Source organism: Dendrobates tinctorius, unplaced genomic scaffold (genome assembly GCF_039654945.1).
Source record: "Dendrobates tinctorius isolate UK_male_01 unplaced genomic scaffold, ASM3965494v1 ptg000062l, whole genome shotgun sequence".
Classification (NCBI taxonomy): domain Eukaryota; kingdom Metazoa; phylum Chordata; class Amphibia; order Anura; family Dendrobatidae; genus Dendrobates; species Dendrobates tinctorius.
In genome coordinates, this window is record NW_027361730.1 from 146,853 (window position 1) to 164,744 (window position 17,892).

The 17,892-nt window shown below is 45.9% G+C and overlaps 1 protein-coding gene across 1 annotated transcript in view; it reads left to right on the forward strand.

Moving 5' to 3' along the window:
- The window catches only part of LOC141092872 (uncharacterized), a 135,491-nt gene extending 118,033 nt beyond the window's left edge, over positions 1-17,458 (forward strand). Inside the window, exons 17-19 of the mRNA XM_073579181.1 lie at positions 1,054-1,132; positions 1,440-1,548; positions 16,651-17,458. Coding sequence (XP_073435282.1) covers positions 1,054-1,132; positions 1,440-1,548; positions 16,651-16,724 — 262 coding nt within the window. The 3' untranslated portion in view covers positions 16,725-17,458. The remainder of the gene's footprint in view (positions 1-1,053; positions 1,133-1,439; positions 1,549-16,650) is intronic.
- The last annotated feature ends 434 nt before the right edge of the window (positions 17,459-17,892 follow it).

Here is a 17,892-nt window from a genome sequence, read left to right on the forward strand (position 1 = left end):
GTAATCCAAGAGCAGTATAACATACGGCTACAGAGGGATGTATCAATTGTTGGTCTCATGGGTGTAATTTTCACACAATAGATGTAGCAGAGGTCTAAATTCTAATTTGTGTATAACACTTGTAGATTGTGAGCCCTCATCGGCAGGATCCTCTCTCCTTCTGTACCAGTAGTGACTTGTATTGATTAAGATTATTGTACTTCATATATACCCCTTTTCACATGTAAATCGTCATGGAATAAATGGTGCTATAATAAATAACTCTGCCCACATCCCTGATTAGCAGCTTCCTGTGTAAATAGTCAAGCCAGAGGTGCGGGCTGAGTTAGGGTCCCGTTTCACTTAGCGACGCACCAGCGATCCCGACAACGATACGACCTGGTAGGGATCGCTGGTGCGTCCCTAAATGATCGCCAGTAAGCTGCCAAACAGGCAGATCTGCTCAGCGACGCAGCAACCATCCAGTGATCTAACACAGCAATGCATGCTGGCCAGCGGAACGCCGACGACGAAAAAATGGCCCAGGACATTCCTGCACAATCGGCGAGATCCAGCGGGGGGGGCCGGTCACTGCTGCATGTCACATGTAGCGAGATTGCTGTTGCGTCACAAAATCGGTGACACATTAGCGATCTCACTAGCGATCTCACTATGTGAGACGGGGCCTTTACACAGATCAGCTGTGCACGTGAGGGCTAGTCAGGCAGTGAGGATCTTCTGCTGATATAACACGCATTTATATTAAAACTGCATCACAGCCTAGTAAGTGATACTTCACTGGAATCTGGCTCTCTTGCTCTATAGTATGCTGCTCTCTGATGAAATCACAAAAACCTGCTGACAGATTCATAAATCTGTTGACATTTCGAAATACATTTTGAAGCTTTTTGCTTTACCACTGTACAAATTTGTGAACCTACTAAAATGTGCAGCTGAGCCTGCTCCACTGTTATACAGCTGTCAACATCATCCCTAATTCTATGCAGAACCCTTTTGGTATGTGAAATTTCAAATACATTTTGTTCTTTGCCTTTTTTGTGCTTTTACTTTCAGTATAGAGATTGGGAGCTGCATTGCAGTGCAGGTGTGCATGCTACAGATCCCTATTCTAGTGCTGTTTTCCGTTTTCTATGTAAGTACCTGTATTTTCCTGTTGCTCCTTCTGTCATTTTTCACAGTGCTCTGCAAGTAGTGTTTCGAGGTCTGTACTTGAACCATGATGCACAGGCTGGCTGTGTGGTTCCTGATCTGAACTTGGCAGGTTCTTGTACCTATGATGCTGGCGAGTTCAGGTTAGGAGACCTAAGGCCAGTCCCATGTCTTGCAGTCTGTACTCGGGCCAGTTACTAAATAGGTTTAGAAATTCATAAAATGTGTTACTGCTTAGACAAGTCTGTCATTCCAGCTTTGTGACCAAACTTAAAATCTTCTCACTCCAGCCGTCTGGATTCACTTTGGTGTTTAGTGATCTGCACCTGTGGGCCTGTATGTTCAGTGTGATCCTGATGAACTACATCTTTATGGATGGAAAGTGTGATTATTTTCAAGGTAAGGCAATGGATTGTTTTTTTCTTATGAAATAATTTGATTTAATGTTTTTATTAACAATGGGTATACCCTTTAATATATTTATTTATATAGCACCATTGATTCCATGGTGCTGTACCTGAGAAGGGGTTACATACAAATTACAGAGGTCACTTACAGTAGACAAGCTAACAATGACAGACTGATAGAGGGGAGAGAGGACCCTGTCCTTACGGGCTTACATTCTATATAGAGATGGACATTCTTCTAGATAGGAGTACTGCAATATAAATTGTAACATAGTGTGTGATATCATATTTAAATCTTTTTGAACTTGTTGCAAACGAGTTCAACAATGTGATAAAATGGCCCCATGATAAAATGACTAGGACTGGCTGACTATTTGAATTGCATGTCATGGCTACAGAGACCAGAGTCTCCACATCATACAGGGAGCAGGGAAAGAGATTCATGGTGCCTCACTGGAATCCGGATGAACACAGGTGCCAGGAACAAGTGGCTGGATACCACTCATTAGCAATAGCAAAGAAAGAAAAAAAGTTCCAGCATCACGCGTCTCTTCATTAAAATCTTCAGTATTTTATTGTCATGTCAAGAATAAACCGTCATGCGGGGAAACAGCCCCTAAACGCCTGATGTGTTTCAGAGTTCTTAATCATAGGCATATGAACAAACATAAAAACATCCTTGTATACCTATTCCATTATATAAAACCATGTACACCTGTTACTTGGCATGATTGATTTACCTTCATTATAAGTTAAAATGTGAGACAGCCTACCAAAAATCATGACGCCTACATAGATTGTCGCTTCCTTATCCACACAAAATAAGCTTGTAAAAGACATCTCTACTTTATCAGTGCAACAACTTTATGTATTTCTTATATATAATAAAAATATACGACAATGAAAAAATTTGAAGAAAAAAAAAGCAGGAAAGAGCTGCAGTGTAAAGCAAGAAGGGGGAAAAAAAGAGAAAAGCAGGAAGGAGCTGCAGTGTAAAGCAAGAAGGGGGAAAAAAAGAGAAAAGCAGGAAGGAGCTGCAGTGTAAAGCAAGAGGGAGAAAAAAAATGTAAGTTGTTGCACTGATAAAGTAGAGATGTCTTTTATAAGCTTATTTTGTGTGGATAAGGAAGCGACAATCTATGTAGGCGTCATGATTTCTTGGTAGGCTGTCTCACATTTGAATTTATAATGAAGGTAAATCAGTCATGCCAAGTTACAGGTGTACATGGTTATCACTTAATGGAATAGGTATCAGTCAGCCGAAGCGAAGCTATAGAGTAGATCTTCTGTCGCAGCCATTCTCCAGTAGATGTACTTATGACATAGGGATGCTAAGAGTTGAGACACTTCAGCCCTTCCTGACATGTGACTAGGATGGGCTGCCATTTGTCATAAAATGGCCCTAGTTATGTAGCTCATTCTTGGAGCATCCCTTTCACAGACTTCAGGCTTCTAAGGGTATATGGACATGCTGCGGATTTGGCCGCACGGATTTTGTAAAATCCGCAGGTAAATCTGCAGGTCAAAAGACCTGCGGTTTTACCTGCGGATTGCTCTGCAGTTTTGCCCTGCGGCTTTTCATCTCCTCAATGGAGGATTTGGCAAACCGCAGCAGAATCCGCAGAAAGGATTGACATGTCAATTCTTTCTGCGGTTTGGAAACCTCAGGAAAACCACATGGAAAAAACCGCACAGTCTGCACTGCGGTTTTTAATATCCATAGGATATTATGGTACTGTACACCGCAGCAGAATCCGCAGCATGTGCACACACCCCAAAGATGTCAAACAGTTGGTGACTTCTGCATTCTTCTACTTGGAAGTTGCCCACTAATTTTTTTTTTTTTTTGTACTGCCCCAAAAAAACAAACTGCGAGAGAGAGAAAAACCAGAAACTTCAAGTAAACCACTGCCGGTGTCCTTGTGAAGCATCTCTTGCAGTGAAAACGTCAGTGGGAATGTCAGCAGCTAAAAGACATTGCAGATACACCAAGCATTTAAATAGTAATAATAATAATTAAGTGGATTATCAAGGACTAACAGGCAGGTAGTTGCTAACTACCTGCCTGTTGTCCCCAGCGCCAATCTCTGCTGACAGAGGAGTCACAGACCGCTCTTGATGGCGGTTCGCCCGCTTCTAACGGCACATTGACAGAGCAGCAGCTTCACTTTCATTCTGCTCTGCTGATGGAAATTGCCTGCCTATCTGGATCGAGCAGCCCGGAAGAACTGTTTTGTTGCTGTGGAGCAGCAGAATCACCATCAGGAGCTGGTGCAGAGTAGACCAGTCAGGTAGTTGGTTTTGTTAGCAACGGCCTGTTAGTTTATTGCCCCATAGTTTAAAAAAAAAAAAAAAAAAGTGCAGGTTCCACATTCTGGACAACGATCAATCATTAATTACATTTTCCTTTCATGTGATAGAAAAGTCTGATGGTAATACCGTTATATATTTTATATTTTGGAGTGTTGGAGCAGTTTTAACTGTAAGGTTAAGTTCCCACAAGGAGTTGTGGTTGAGTTTTCTCTTACAGCTTTTTTTTTTTTTTTTTTTAAATGCAATCAATGCTTAATGGGTGCAGAAATTGGCAGAAAATCTGCCACATCAAAAGGTTATTGTGGAAAACGTACTCTAACTTACATTTCTGGGATTCATTTTACAACATTGGAGAGAATAAAAAAGAGACCTGTGATTTCTAAGACACTCCATTCATGCAATGAGGATAATGTTTATTTAGGACAGCACTCGTAAATTTGTTCAGTGGGGCAGTGCAAATGACCGAACTGCACATGAAAAACAAAAAGCGCAGAATGCACTAGTTTCTTCTGTAAATTGGATGAGTCACCCATTAAGGTCTAAGAATGCGCAAAAGAAATCTGATGCCATATATACGTACAATATAACACCAAGTTTTATCGATATATTGCAATTCTTTGACATAGGAAAATGTAAATGATGGTTGGCTTGTGCTGTAAAAGCAGTTTACATACTGAAGACAAGTGAGAAAAAATTGTGTTTTTCCCTTCACCCATGACAGCACCACCTGAGAGAGGGATGGGATCCGCCCCGCCAGGACAGGAACCTACTGAGACATAAGGGGCGGCACCTCTCCCCCGCTTCAGTTGGGTTCCTGTCCTGGAAGGAACCCCACTGTTGGCGGTACCTGTCATGGGCGAAGAAAAGAAGATGGACCCAGCCCCGTCCCAGCGCAGGAAGAACAGGTGTCTCACCTGCAGCGCCGGCCGTTGGGTGCTGGACGCGCAGTCCCCGGGCCCTCCGGGGTTCCGGGTTCGTGCGGGCGTCGGTGGGATCCCCGGGGTCTGTGGGAAGCCCCCACCGCGCCGCCCTCCCCTCGCGCACGCCGCATCTCAATCCCCATAGCAGGGGAGAGACGCATGCTTCTTCCGGCCGCTGACGTCAGCATCGCGTTGCATGCTGGGTGCGCCGGCTGATGTCAGAGAAGGGCGACTGTTTAATGGCGCCGGGTGCGACGTCGGCCGGCGGTCGCAGGGGGGAGGGGAGAGACGCTCACCTGAGCGGAGGCGCGGTGTTTAGAAAGAGAAGGCGGCAGCAGACGGCGGTGCAACATGGAGTCAGAGCAGGAACGTTCAGCGTCCCTGCCTCCTTCTCAGCCCTCTGGCAGAAAGCATGGAAGCCATTCCAGCAGCAGTCGCCCCAGCCGCAGGTCGGGTGACTACTCAAGATCCAAAGAGCGCAGGTCACGTGCCCCGACGCAGCCTCAGAGTCCGGTACCCTTGATTTCGGGTGGTGAGTGATCTTCGTGAATGTTAGCATTATGTTAATAGGGCTTCTGTTGTATGCTTCACCCTGTAGGAAAGGCCTTGAAAAGCGGGAAGCAACAAGAACAATAGGGATTGTGCTATATGTAGATCTCCCGTAGCAAGAGATTGGCAAAAAGATCTCTGTGCTGCGTGCATTCAGCAGACTATGGCGGAGGAAACGCCTAGTTTCGCAGCCAATCTGATATCTGCCCTAAGGTCAGAAATGGAAGGCTCAATTAAGTCCCTATTGAAAAAAGGGAAAAAAAACCAGGAAGGATCCCCCTAGTTCCCCCTCGGATTCCGCGTCAATGTCATCTCAGGCGGAAAAATCATCCTCAGACAGCAACATGGGGGGTAAACCATGTTTCCCTGTAGAAGACACAGACTCCCTCCTAAAGGCCATTAGAGCTACAATGGGCCTACAGGAAGAAAAGGCGGCTAAAACCCTAGAGGATGTTATGTTTGGGGGGCTTCAGGAGAGGAAAAAACGAACCTTTCCAGTAAACGAGAAAATCCAGGCACTTATTGAGAGAGTGGAAAAAGCCCGAAAAATCGGGGGCCCTTCCATCCACTTCTAAGAGACGATATCCCTTCGAGCATAAGGATGCAGAGATATGGGACAAAATCCCCAAAATAGATGCAGCAGTGTCCAGGTCCTCCAAAAGGTCGGCCCTGCCCCTGGAAGACGCAGGGGTTCTTAGAGACCCGCTAGACAAGAAGGCGGACTCATATTTGAGGCACGCATGGGAGGCGACAGCAGGAGGACTAAAACTGGCGATAGCGGGCACTTGCACGGCACGCTCCCTCATGTTCTGGCTGCAGCAGTTAGAAGAAAAGCTGGCTTCAAGGGTCCCAAGAGAAAATCTTATCGGAGATGTATCTCTTGCACGGGGCAGCAGCTTTTTTGGCCGATACCTCGGCGGACTCTATGCAGATGACAGCCAGGGCAGCGTCACTATCAAATGCTGCTAGGCGCGCGTTATGGCTTAAGGGCTGTCCGGGTGACCTTCAGTCCAAGGCCAAATTATGTTCTCTCCCCTGCGACGGTGGATTCTTGTTCGGCAAGAACTTAGACGATATACTGGAGAAAGCAGGCGATAAAAAAAAAAAAAAAGGCTTCCCCAGATTCCCTATGGATCAGAGGAGACAGCCCTTTTGGAGGGGGAGATTCAATAGGCGGCGCCCTCCCGCTGACAGGAGAAGATGGGAGGATAAAAGAAAAAAAGAATCTGGATTTATGTTTGGTAGAGGCACCTCCACCTCAAAGAAGTCGCCACAGTGACTCCAGTATTCCAGTGGGGGGGAGATTGGCACGCTTTTTCCAAACCTGGGAGAAGATCTCCTCCAATGCCTGGATCCTAACCATCCTAACAGAAGGCCTGAAAATTCCCTTCATTCGTCAGCCAAAATCCGTGGTCGTCATCACACCCATCAGAAAGGTGACCGAAGAGCAGGTGGCCTTAGAAACAGAGATCCTGAGCCTGATAGACAAGCGGGTACTCTCCGAGGTACCACGCCTACAGGAAGGGAAAGGGTTCTATTCACCCCTTTTTCTCATAAAAAAACCCGATCAAACATTCAGGACAATCATAAATCTCAAACAGCTCAATCTATGGATAAGGAACTCGACCTTCAAGATGGAATCAGTAACTACGGTGGTGAAGCTGCTACACCAAGATTGCTTCATGGCCTTAGTCGATTTAAAGGATGCGTATTATCACATCCCTATCCACCCATATTACCAGAAATACTTGAGGGTAGCACTTTATATTCAAGGGCACACTAAGACACTTTCAGTTCAGGGCTCTTCCGTTTGGCATATCTATAGCCCCGAGAGTTTTCACCAAGGTCATAGCGGAAGTGACTGCCTTTCTCCGGATTCACGACACTGTCATAATACCATACCTGGACGATTTTCTCATAGTAGGCAGCTCAGAGGACCACTGTACAGCGCAGTTGACCTGGGTGATCAACACCTTGCAGGAATTAGGGTGGATAGTCAATTTCAAAAAATCAAAATTGCAACCCCTAAAAAAAGACCTTCCTAGGATTTGTACTAGACTCAGAAAGGCAAGAGTGTCTGCTCCCAGAGTCCAAAATAGAAAAGGTGCAAAATCTGGCCTTGACGGGCCAAAGCCAACCACGTATAACTTTAAGAAGAGCAATGTCCCTGCTAGGTACCCTAACATCCTGTATTCCGGCGGTCAGGTGGGCTCAGTTTCACACCCAGCAACTCCAGTGGGAGATACTAACAGCACAAAGATCGCTAAGAGGGCGTTTAGAAGGAAAGCTGGAGCTTTCCTTAAAAACCAGAGACTCTCTCAATTGGTGGCTGGACAAGAGAAATCTGACCTTTGGAATACCGTGGGACAGACAGACAGACATCAGATATAATCTTAACAGATGCAAGCTCCTCGGGGTGGGGGGGGCACACCTAAGGGGCATCATAGGTCAGGGTTCCTGGACGCGTCGAGAGGAAGCATCCTCCAACCTGAGAGAACTGTGGGCAGTGAGCAAGGCCCTAAGTCACTTCATTCTGCTACTCCAGGGTCGAAATGTACGCATCATGTCAGACAACAAGGTAGTAGTGGCATACATCAACCACCAAGGAGGGACAAGATCACACTCCTTAATGGAAGCGGTGACAGACATTCCTGGCAGAGCAGAAGAATACCTACACTCCTTGACAGCCTTACATATAAAAGGGGCAGAAAACATAGAGGCAGACTTCGAGTCGCAATACCCTGAAGCAGGGGGAATGGGCGCTAAACCGGTCCATTTTTCAAAAAATAACTCCGCTTTGGGGGAAACCGGTGATAGACCTCTTTGCCAACAAACACAACAGGCAAACAGGTTCTGCTCTCTAAACCCGAGAGAAAAACCATGGGCAGTGGACTTGTTGCACATCCAGTGGAACTTCAGGCTAGCTTATACGTTTCCCCCCCCCAGTGGCTCTGATCCCAACAGTTGTCAGAAAAATCAGAAACGATCAAGCCAGGGTGATTCTAATAGCTCCATTTTGGCCAAAAAGGCCCTGGTTTGCTCTGCTACGAAGGATGTCCCTCTCCGATCCATGGGTTCTGCCAGAAATCCCGGACCTACTAGCTCAAGGTCCAATATTCCACGCTCGGGTCAAAGGATTCCATCTGACGGCGTGGAATTTGAAAGGTCGCTTTTAACGGATAGAGGGTTCTCCCCCGGGTTGGTGGCCACCCTGCTAAAGAGTAGGAAACCAGTGACGACTAACATCTACGGCAGAACATGGAATAAGTTCCTGCAGTTCTTAGGTAGGCCGTTAGGAAAAGATCCCCCGATTAATGCCATCCTGGAGTTCTTACAATCGGGGTTGCAGATGGGGTTAGCAGTGAACACACTTAAAGTTCAGGTGTCTGCACTAGGGGCGCTCTACAACTGCAAATTGGCATCAAAAGATGGGTAGCCAGATTTATTAAATCCTGCCATAGAGCTAGGCCTATCCCAATACCCCGGATAGCCCCCTGGGATTTAAACCTAGTGCTAGAAGCCCTTACAAAAGATCCATATGAGCCATTACATGAGCTACCCCTAAAGTTTCTGACCCTAAAAACAATCCTGTTAGTGGCCCTCACGTCAGCCCGCAGGATAAGCGATTTACAGGCTCTCTCAGTAAGTCCACCTTATACGCAAGTCTTTCAGGATAGGGTAGTGTTAAGAACAGACCCCGCTTATCTGCCCAAAGTAGCATCAGATTTCCATCGGGGCCAGGAAATTGTCCTTACATCTTTCTGCGAGAACCCAAAAAATCTGGGGGAGGAAAAGTTCCATAATCTGGATGTTAGAGCTCTCGTAGAATACATATCTATGACTAGCCAGTGGAGGAGGTCCCAGTCCCTATTCGTAGCTTTTCAGGGTGCCAGGAAAAGCTATGGGGTTTCAAAAGGGACTATTGCTAGATGGAATAGGGAGGCCATTAGTGTAGCTTACACAGCTAGTGGTATCCCGATTCCTGACGGCATCAAGGCTCATTCCACCAGAGCCGTGGCGACCACCTGGGCCGAAAAAGCAGAGGTATCGATTGAACAGATTTGTAAGGCCGCTACCTGGGCCTCACCTTCAACCTTCTTTAAGCACTATAGGTTGAATCTATCCTCCTCTGCTGACTTAACCTTCGGTAGAAGGGTGCTGCAAGAGGTGGTCCCTCCCTAAGGTGTTTCGAATCTCCAAAAATCTCTCAGGTGGTGCTGTCATGGGTGAAGGGAAAACCACCATGGTTACTTACCGGTAGCCGGTTTTTCCAGAACCCATGACAGCACCCGTATATTCCCCCCCTTTTCACCATATGGGTGTGCACAATTAGTAGGGTGTTTTTTGAGTGTTGTGGTGTTGGATTAAACATGTAACTAACCGGGAAGTCCTCTCAGTGCTCTGTAACCCAACTGAAGCGGGGGAGAGGTGCCGCCCCTTATGTCTCAGTAGGTTCCTGTCCCTCTCTCAGGTGGTGCTGTCATGGGTTCCGGAAAAACCGGCTACCGGTAAGTAACCACGGTGGTTTCTGCATGATACTTGGAAAAGATTTTTATATGCTTGTTCGCCAAGAGTAAAATTCACTGAAAATATATATCAAAATATCCTTCAATTTGACAACGCGCTGACAAAAGGATTAAAACTAAACTTTATTGAAATCCTAAATCAGACACTATAAACATAATTAACCCCCCTGATGGTTAACCAGAAAGTGACTGCTAGGAAAACCTAAACCCCACGTCTCAGCATATAGGGTGAGGTGACGATAACACACTGACTCTATAAGTCTCCTAACTCCATGCGTTTCGTCGTGCTCGCCAAAGGCAGCTCGTCAGGTGACCTAATTTATTGTTAATCTATAGTCAAATGAGACTAAACAATAGTATTAAAAAAAATAATAATCATGTATTATGTTATCCGAAGTAGTCAAAAATTAGCCTCAAACACCTGACTCTGGCCTATAAGTGTATTAGTTGTATAATACACAGGGGGGCCACGTGTGTGGGGTTAGGCACGTGTCTCCCTGCAGCATAAGTATCACTGCAGCATAAGTATCACTGCAGCAAAAGTATCGTGAAGATGCAGTTATTACTAAGGCAGTTAGTCATGGCAGGAGTCAGGACTAGAGTTGAGCGACTTTGGTCGGATCGGGTTTCATGAAACAAAATTTGTTTCAGATGAAACTCGTCCGACTAGGGCAAAAAAAAGTCGAGTTTTGTCCGCTCAGTGCCGACTTATTTCCCATTGACTTGCATTAGGGTCGGGTTTCGGACAAAACTCCGACTTTTTTTGCCCTAGTCGGACGAGTTTCATCTGAAACAAATTTTGTTTCATGAAACTCGATCCGACTAAAGTCTCTCAACTCTAGTCAGGACCCCTCACTATACACCTGTCTCTTCTGGGTATGTCTGCTGAGTAAGCACTTGTTACTTGGATCTAGCTTTTCTATTAACCCTCCTACTCCTTCACCATGTTTACATATGGCCTCAGTGTTTGCTCCTTTAATCCTCACTCTCCTTGCTATCCCCAAACAGCACTCTCTAACCAAATAATCATCTCCCCTTCCCTCCTTCCTCCCCACCTGACCACCTCTGCTGAACTGCTCCTCAACCTCAAACCTGTCCGAAGGAAACATAAAACAAAGCTGCCCACGCTCCTTTTCCCATCTGCTCTCCCTTTCTCTGCTTCTCCTCACTGCTGGCGACATATATCCCAATCCTGGACCCCCACAGCTCATACCCCCCATTAATACCCCTTCCTACCGCTCGCTCCCTATGTAATAAGAACTACCGCAATCTTTTCAACTTAAAACCTGTGCCATTGACACCCAACCCCCTGCTCCCTCCCTCTCTTATCTGCAATAAGCTCCATGTGATTCATGACCTCTTTCTCTCTCACAATCTTGCCTTCCTCGGCCTCACAGAAACCTGGCTGACACCGCCTCCCCTGCTGTGCTGTGTTACGGCGGCCTCCACTTCACCCACACTCCACGCCCTGGCTATAGACATGGTGGAGGAGTGGGTCTTCTCCTTTCTTCCAATGCACTTTTAACCCAATCCCACCTCTTCCCTCCCTTATCCTCCCCCCTCTTTTGAAGTCCACTCTGTCCGCATCTACTCTCCCTCCAACCTCCAAGTGGCCGTCATATACCGACCTCCAGGCCCGACCACTGCCTTCATTGACCAATTCTCTACCTGGCTTCTTCATTTTCTTTCAACTGACATCCCCACTGTCATCATGGGTGACTTCAACATCTCCACTGATACCCTTCAGTCAGCAGCCTCCAAACTCCTGTCCCTTACTTCATCCCTTGGACTTACTCAGTGGTCCTCCTCAGCCACCCATACAGACGGACACACATTAGACCTGGTCTTCACCCGCCTCTGCTCTCTTTCTAACTTCACCACCTCCCCTCTCCCTGACCACCATCTACTCACTTTCTCATCCCTGTCCTCCTCACCTGTCACCCATATACAGCAACACGTGCACCCCCGCAGAAACCTTGCACACCTAGACACCCACACGCTCTGACTCTATTCTACCACTGGCATTCATATCCTCACTCCACGAAAGTGCCACTGCTTTCTACAATGCCACTCTCGCATCAGCTATTGACGCGGTTGCCCCTCTCATTCATGGCAGAATGTGACGTATCAACAGACAACCCTGGCACAATAACACCACTAAAAAGCTCTGGCAAGTGTCCAGGATTGCAGAGCGGCACTGGAAGAAAACAAATTCACAAGACAACTTCACCGCATTCAAACAGGCAACACTCGCTTTCAAATCTGCCCTCACCTCTGCTAAACAGGCCTACTTCACAACCCTCGTATCTTCCCTATCTTACAACCCCAAACAGTTATTCAAAACTCTTAACTCCCTCCTCCACCCACCACTGCCACCTCCAACCTCCCTCATCTCTGCCGAGGACTTTGCCACACACTTCAAAAATAAGATTGACCAAACAAGGCAAGTCTTCATTGTTCAACCACTTTGTATACCAGACCAATGCCCAGACCCTATAATCTCACTCTCCAACATCACTGAAGGGGAGCTTAATTGTCTCTTATCCAAATCGCACCTCACAACTTGTGCACTTGACCCCATTCCATCCCACCTCCTCCCCAACCTCACCACCACACTTATCCCATCCCTAACCCACCCCTTCAACCTATCGCTAACGTCCGGTACCTTCCCTTCTGCTTTCAAACATGCCACAATCACGCCTATCCTTTAAAAAGCCAACCCTTGACCCAACCGCTATGTCCAGCTATTGCCCAATATCGTTGCTCCCATTCGCTTCCAAACTCTGGGAGAAGCACGTCTATGCTGAACTTTCCTCCCACCTATCATATGACTTGCTCTGACAATCTACAATCTGATTTCCGCCCCCATCACTCCACTGAGCCAGCCCTGACCAAAATTATTATCGACCTACTTACAGCCAAATCAAATGGAGAATACTCTATACTCCTGCTTCTATACTCCTGCTTCTAGACCTGTACTGTGCATTCGACACAGTTGACCACTGCCTCCTACTACAGATCCTCTCCTGCTTCGGCATCAAAGACCTCGCCCTATCCTGGATCTCTTCATTCCTTTCCAACCGCACATTCAGCGTCTCCCACTCCCACACCACCTCCTCATCCCACCTCTGTTGGAGTCCCCCCAAGGCTCTGTTTTAGGACCCCTACTCTTAATCTATACACTTGGTCTGGGGCAACTCAAAGTCCCCCGGATTCCAGTACCACCTTTATGCTGATTACACTCAGACACTCTGGGATTCTGGACAGCAGAGAGGTGACGTCTGGGTCAGAGAGGTAGATCTATCAGCCATATCCTCCTTCTCCTCTCTCTTCCTCAAGCTCAATGTGAACAAATCTGAACTCATCATCTTTCCTCCATCTCACAGATCTTCCTTAACCTAGCTATAACAATTAATGACATCACGCTTTCCGCAGTACCAGAAGTCCGCTGCCTCGGAGTAACCTTTGACTCTGCCCTGTCCTTCAAACCGCACATCCAAGCTCTTTCTACCTCCTGTCGCCTCCAGCTCAAAAATACGCGTATTTTCAGAATCCGTCCTTTCCTCAACTCTCAACCTACTAAAATGCTTGTGCTTGCCCTCATCATCTCCTGCCTCGACTACTGCCTCGACTACTGCAACATCCTTTTCTGTGGTCTCCCTGCTAACACCCTCGCACCTCTCCAGTCCATTCTTAACTCTGCTGCCCGACTAACTCATCTCTCTCCTTGCTACTCCTCCACTTCTCCCCTCTGCAAATCTCTTCACTGGCTCCCATTCCCTCAGTGTATTCAGATCAAATTACTAATACTGACCTACAAGGCCATCTAGAAGGCTAATTTCACATTAGCGTTTACGGCCGCCGCTAAGCCCCGACCCCTGCCGCGCCTCTGCCGGTAGCTCCGCCTACGGGCGCATGACGCTGCATGCGTCCTGCGTCCCCTATCTTTATCACTGGGGACGCAGGCCGTGCGCAGTATGCGTTTGGCGGCGCATGCGTCCTTTTGACGGTGCGCCGAGCGCAACCAAATTGCAACAGGTTGCGTTTGGCGCTGGTCGGAGCACCGTCAAAAGGACGCATGCGCCGCCAAACGCATACTGCGCACGGCCTGCGTCCCCAGTGATAAAGATGGGGGACGCAGGACGCATGCAGCATCATGCGCCCATAGGCAGAGCTACCGGCGGAGGCGCGGCAGGGGGCGGGGCTTAGCGGCGGCCGTGCGCAGCCCGACGCTGCGGCCGTAAACGCTAATGTGAAACTAGCCTAACATGTCTCTGAACTAATCTCCCGATACCTTCCCTCACGTAATCTCCGGTCCTCCCAAGACCTCCTTCTCTCCTCCACACTTACTTGCTCCTCATCCAGCCACCTCCAAGACTTCTCCCAAATTGCCCCTGTCCTCTGGGATTCTTTGCCCCAACAAGTCTAACTATCAACCACATTTGGATGCTTCAGACGGAACCTGAAAACCCACCTCTTCAAGAAAGCCTACAGCCTGCAATGACCCCGCTACCTCCTCCTCTCTCACCACTACCAGAGATATCACCTCAACCAACACCGGAACTGCTGCAACCCACCAACCTACTGTCTCCTTCGCTACCATCCTGTAGCATGTAAGCCCGAAAGGGCAGGGTCCTCTCCCCTCTGTATCAGTCTGTCATTGTTAGTTTGTTTACTGTAAGTGATATCTGTAATTTGCATGTAACCCCTTCTCATGTACAGCACCATGGAAACAATGGTGCTATATAGAGTTGAGCGACTTTGGTCTGATCGGGTTTCATGAAACAAAACTTGTTTCAGATGAAACTGGTCCAACTAGGGCAAAAAAAAAAGTCGGAGTTTCGTCCGAAACCCGACCCCAATGCAAGTCAATGGGGAATAAGTCAGCATTGAGTGGATGAATGTCATCTGCTCAATGCTGACTTTTATTTCCCATCGACTTGCATTGGGGTCGGGTTTCGGACGAAACTCCGACTTTTTTTTTTTTGCCCTAGTCGGACCAGTTTCATCTGAAACAAATTTTGTTTTGTGAAACCCGATCCGACCAAAGTCGCTCAACTCTAGTGCTATATAAATAAATAACAATAATAGTTCTCTCTAGTGGTGGTCAGGCAGATGTGGACAGTATACAAGGAGGAATTGCATCTGAAAATACAGTATATACAGTTATATATTCTCCTAATGGACTGGTCATTATTTTGTATTCTAGCAGCTATCGGGGATTATGCAGACAATGTATCCTAAACTAAATGTAGCTTTTCAGAGACCCCGCTAGATAGCCCACATAGGACCCATAACTGCTCAAAGACTCATTCCTATATGTTCACTTAGTTTATTGCACAGGTTTAAAGCATTATGATTGCACATACCCCTAATCTTTGTATTAGTACTGCACTCATTCCCTGACAGACTGCCTCAAGGCCATTCGTTAGTAACCACTTATAATATGAGTTTATCAGGACAAGAATATCTCACACTGTGACACCTAACTCCCATTGAAAGTCTTCCTCAGAAGCTATTCATAGTTTAGACCCACTATCCTCTCTGGTCATTATAGAGATATTGATCTGGATGTGCAATCCTGCCCCACCTACCTAGCTATGATTGCTAACCTCTATGAAGTGACTGTTCGGTGAGTAACATTTACTAATACAGGACGCTACATGTGCGTCCTGTCAAAAAGCTGTATAGTTAAATGAATGGTGCCAACGACATGCTGGACATTTAAAAATGTAGCCACTCCCCATCAGTGATGTCACACCCAGATAGACGCAATAGGTTCCACCAATCACGTCACACAGCCTGGTCCACAGTTCTGACGTTATTGAGGATCCGGCCACAACACCTAATGAAAAGCAGTGATCTTGCGGTAGGCATGCACCATGCAGTTTCTAAACAGATCTATGTTACCCAATAGAGGAGCATTACAGCATCGAAGTAAGGCCACAGAGCATATTAATCATTTAAAGTACCCATTATTAAATGGTTGGAAAAGAACTAGAGAGACAATCGAAATAGAGAAATGTATCAAATATTGTAAGTATGGGGCACAAGTCCTTTGCTCATGAAATGTCCAGCCAAGAGGCGGACAGAAAAATCATGGAAGATTCGGTCATACCTACTAATGCAACCAATATTTCACAGTACATATGCACCGTGCACTTTCTGAACACACGCCACTAAAAAAAAGAACATTACAGCATATATAAGACCACAGAGCATCAAATAGTTTATAGTACCCGTTGTTATACCACTGTCAAAGAACTGAAAATACAGTTAAATAGAATTCTACAAGTGATGGACAAAATTGTCCAATTGTTCTAAACATTCATTGGACCATAGTCCTTTGTCCCTGATTCATCTGGACATCTTAACTTCCCAAATGTATACCTATATTCACATACATAGGTGATCCAGTCATATACACTAATTGGATCACTTCCTCTAATATAGAAGAGACTTATTCACTGGATATACCGATCAGAACCCTAATATTCAAATAAATGGGACAAATGGCATCATTAAGACCCAGTGGCTTCACCCTATGAGTAAGGAAAAGTTTAATGGGTTCAGGCTTGCCAAACTTCAAACAGGAGTGATTCAACATGATAATGTGGCCCTCAGACCATAAAAGTGTGTGCACCCTGGGTGTAAACTTAGAATTGCATGGGCCATGGAATTATTGACTTTTGCATGAACACATCTGCAACTGAACTTGCTGTACAGGTTGTATCTAAGGAAAGACTTACAATGTTGATGTAACATGAGCTGCTTTTTCCTCCACAGGAACTGTCCTGGTAATGGTTTATTTAATACTACTGGCAATGTATTTCTTTGCACCATCTCCTGCTGGTTGCTAATTGATCCCTTTTGAAAGACTTGATTATTAAGAAAATTCCTGCAATCTGAGGCTGGCTGACTAATTGTGAATATGAAGATGTGGACCAGGCAGGAACGTTTATGAAAAAAACTGAGTTTGGTTTTGTACTTCAACATGAGTGCAGCTTGCAAAGCTCAGTCTTGGTATGAAGCAGACACCAAACGGCAAGCAATCCTGGTTACTGTGTGGTTCTTTGACGACCCTAGGCAAAATCAGCTTAATTACACATTTTATACTCTATCTTTAATTTTTTTTATGGATATGATGGCACACACTCTTGAAAATGTTGCTGCTATTGGCTGAGAACACACTCGATGGTCACTTCTACAATGTGGAGGTATAGGTGTTGTAGGTACGTAAGATAAGAAGTCTCATGCTTATTACCTGGTATTGCACTTCAGTTTCCCAACAAGAGATTTTTTTTTTTTATAGTAAGATTTACATATGTTCACGGTTCATTGCACCTTTTGGCAATACCAGAGTCTAGGTTGGCAGCTGTGCTTTTTCAATAGTATCTTTTAAGTGTGAGGTGTAAAATGAGATTAAATCTACCATACACTGCAGTGTGCAAATTATGGGAATGGAATGGGACAGACTGCTGTATTCACATGTAGTAAAGAGTTGTGTTCAATAATAAAATAATCCTGAACTTGTTTTGCTTGATACATATTGTAAATAGTTGCAAAATTATTAAAGCTTATTTTTTTCCCCTTGGAGGATTTTTCTTTTTTATATAATATATTTTGAATGCCATCCCTGGCTTTGTAAGACTTTGATTTCACATCAATAACATGATTTGCCAAAGAATAATGACTCTATATTATTCCAAACAGGGGTGACCCTTGCCTCTCTGCTGCCTGAGGTGAACTGCAAAATCCCCCCCCCTTCCCCCGTAGTAATATCAGTACAAATAAATCTGGTTTACTCTTTACTAGCCTAACCTGATGCACATGTAAAATACATACACGTTTTTAAATAGGAATATATTTGAAACATTGGTCTTTACACTTGTCTTCAGGGACTCTATGCCGCCTGAGGTGAAGTGATTCAACTTGCTTCATTTTAGGTGCGCCCCTGGCCAGGGAACAGTGCTTACTGTAGCGCTTCTTCCCCTGCAGCTGTCCATGTGGTACTGATGAGGCACACAG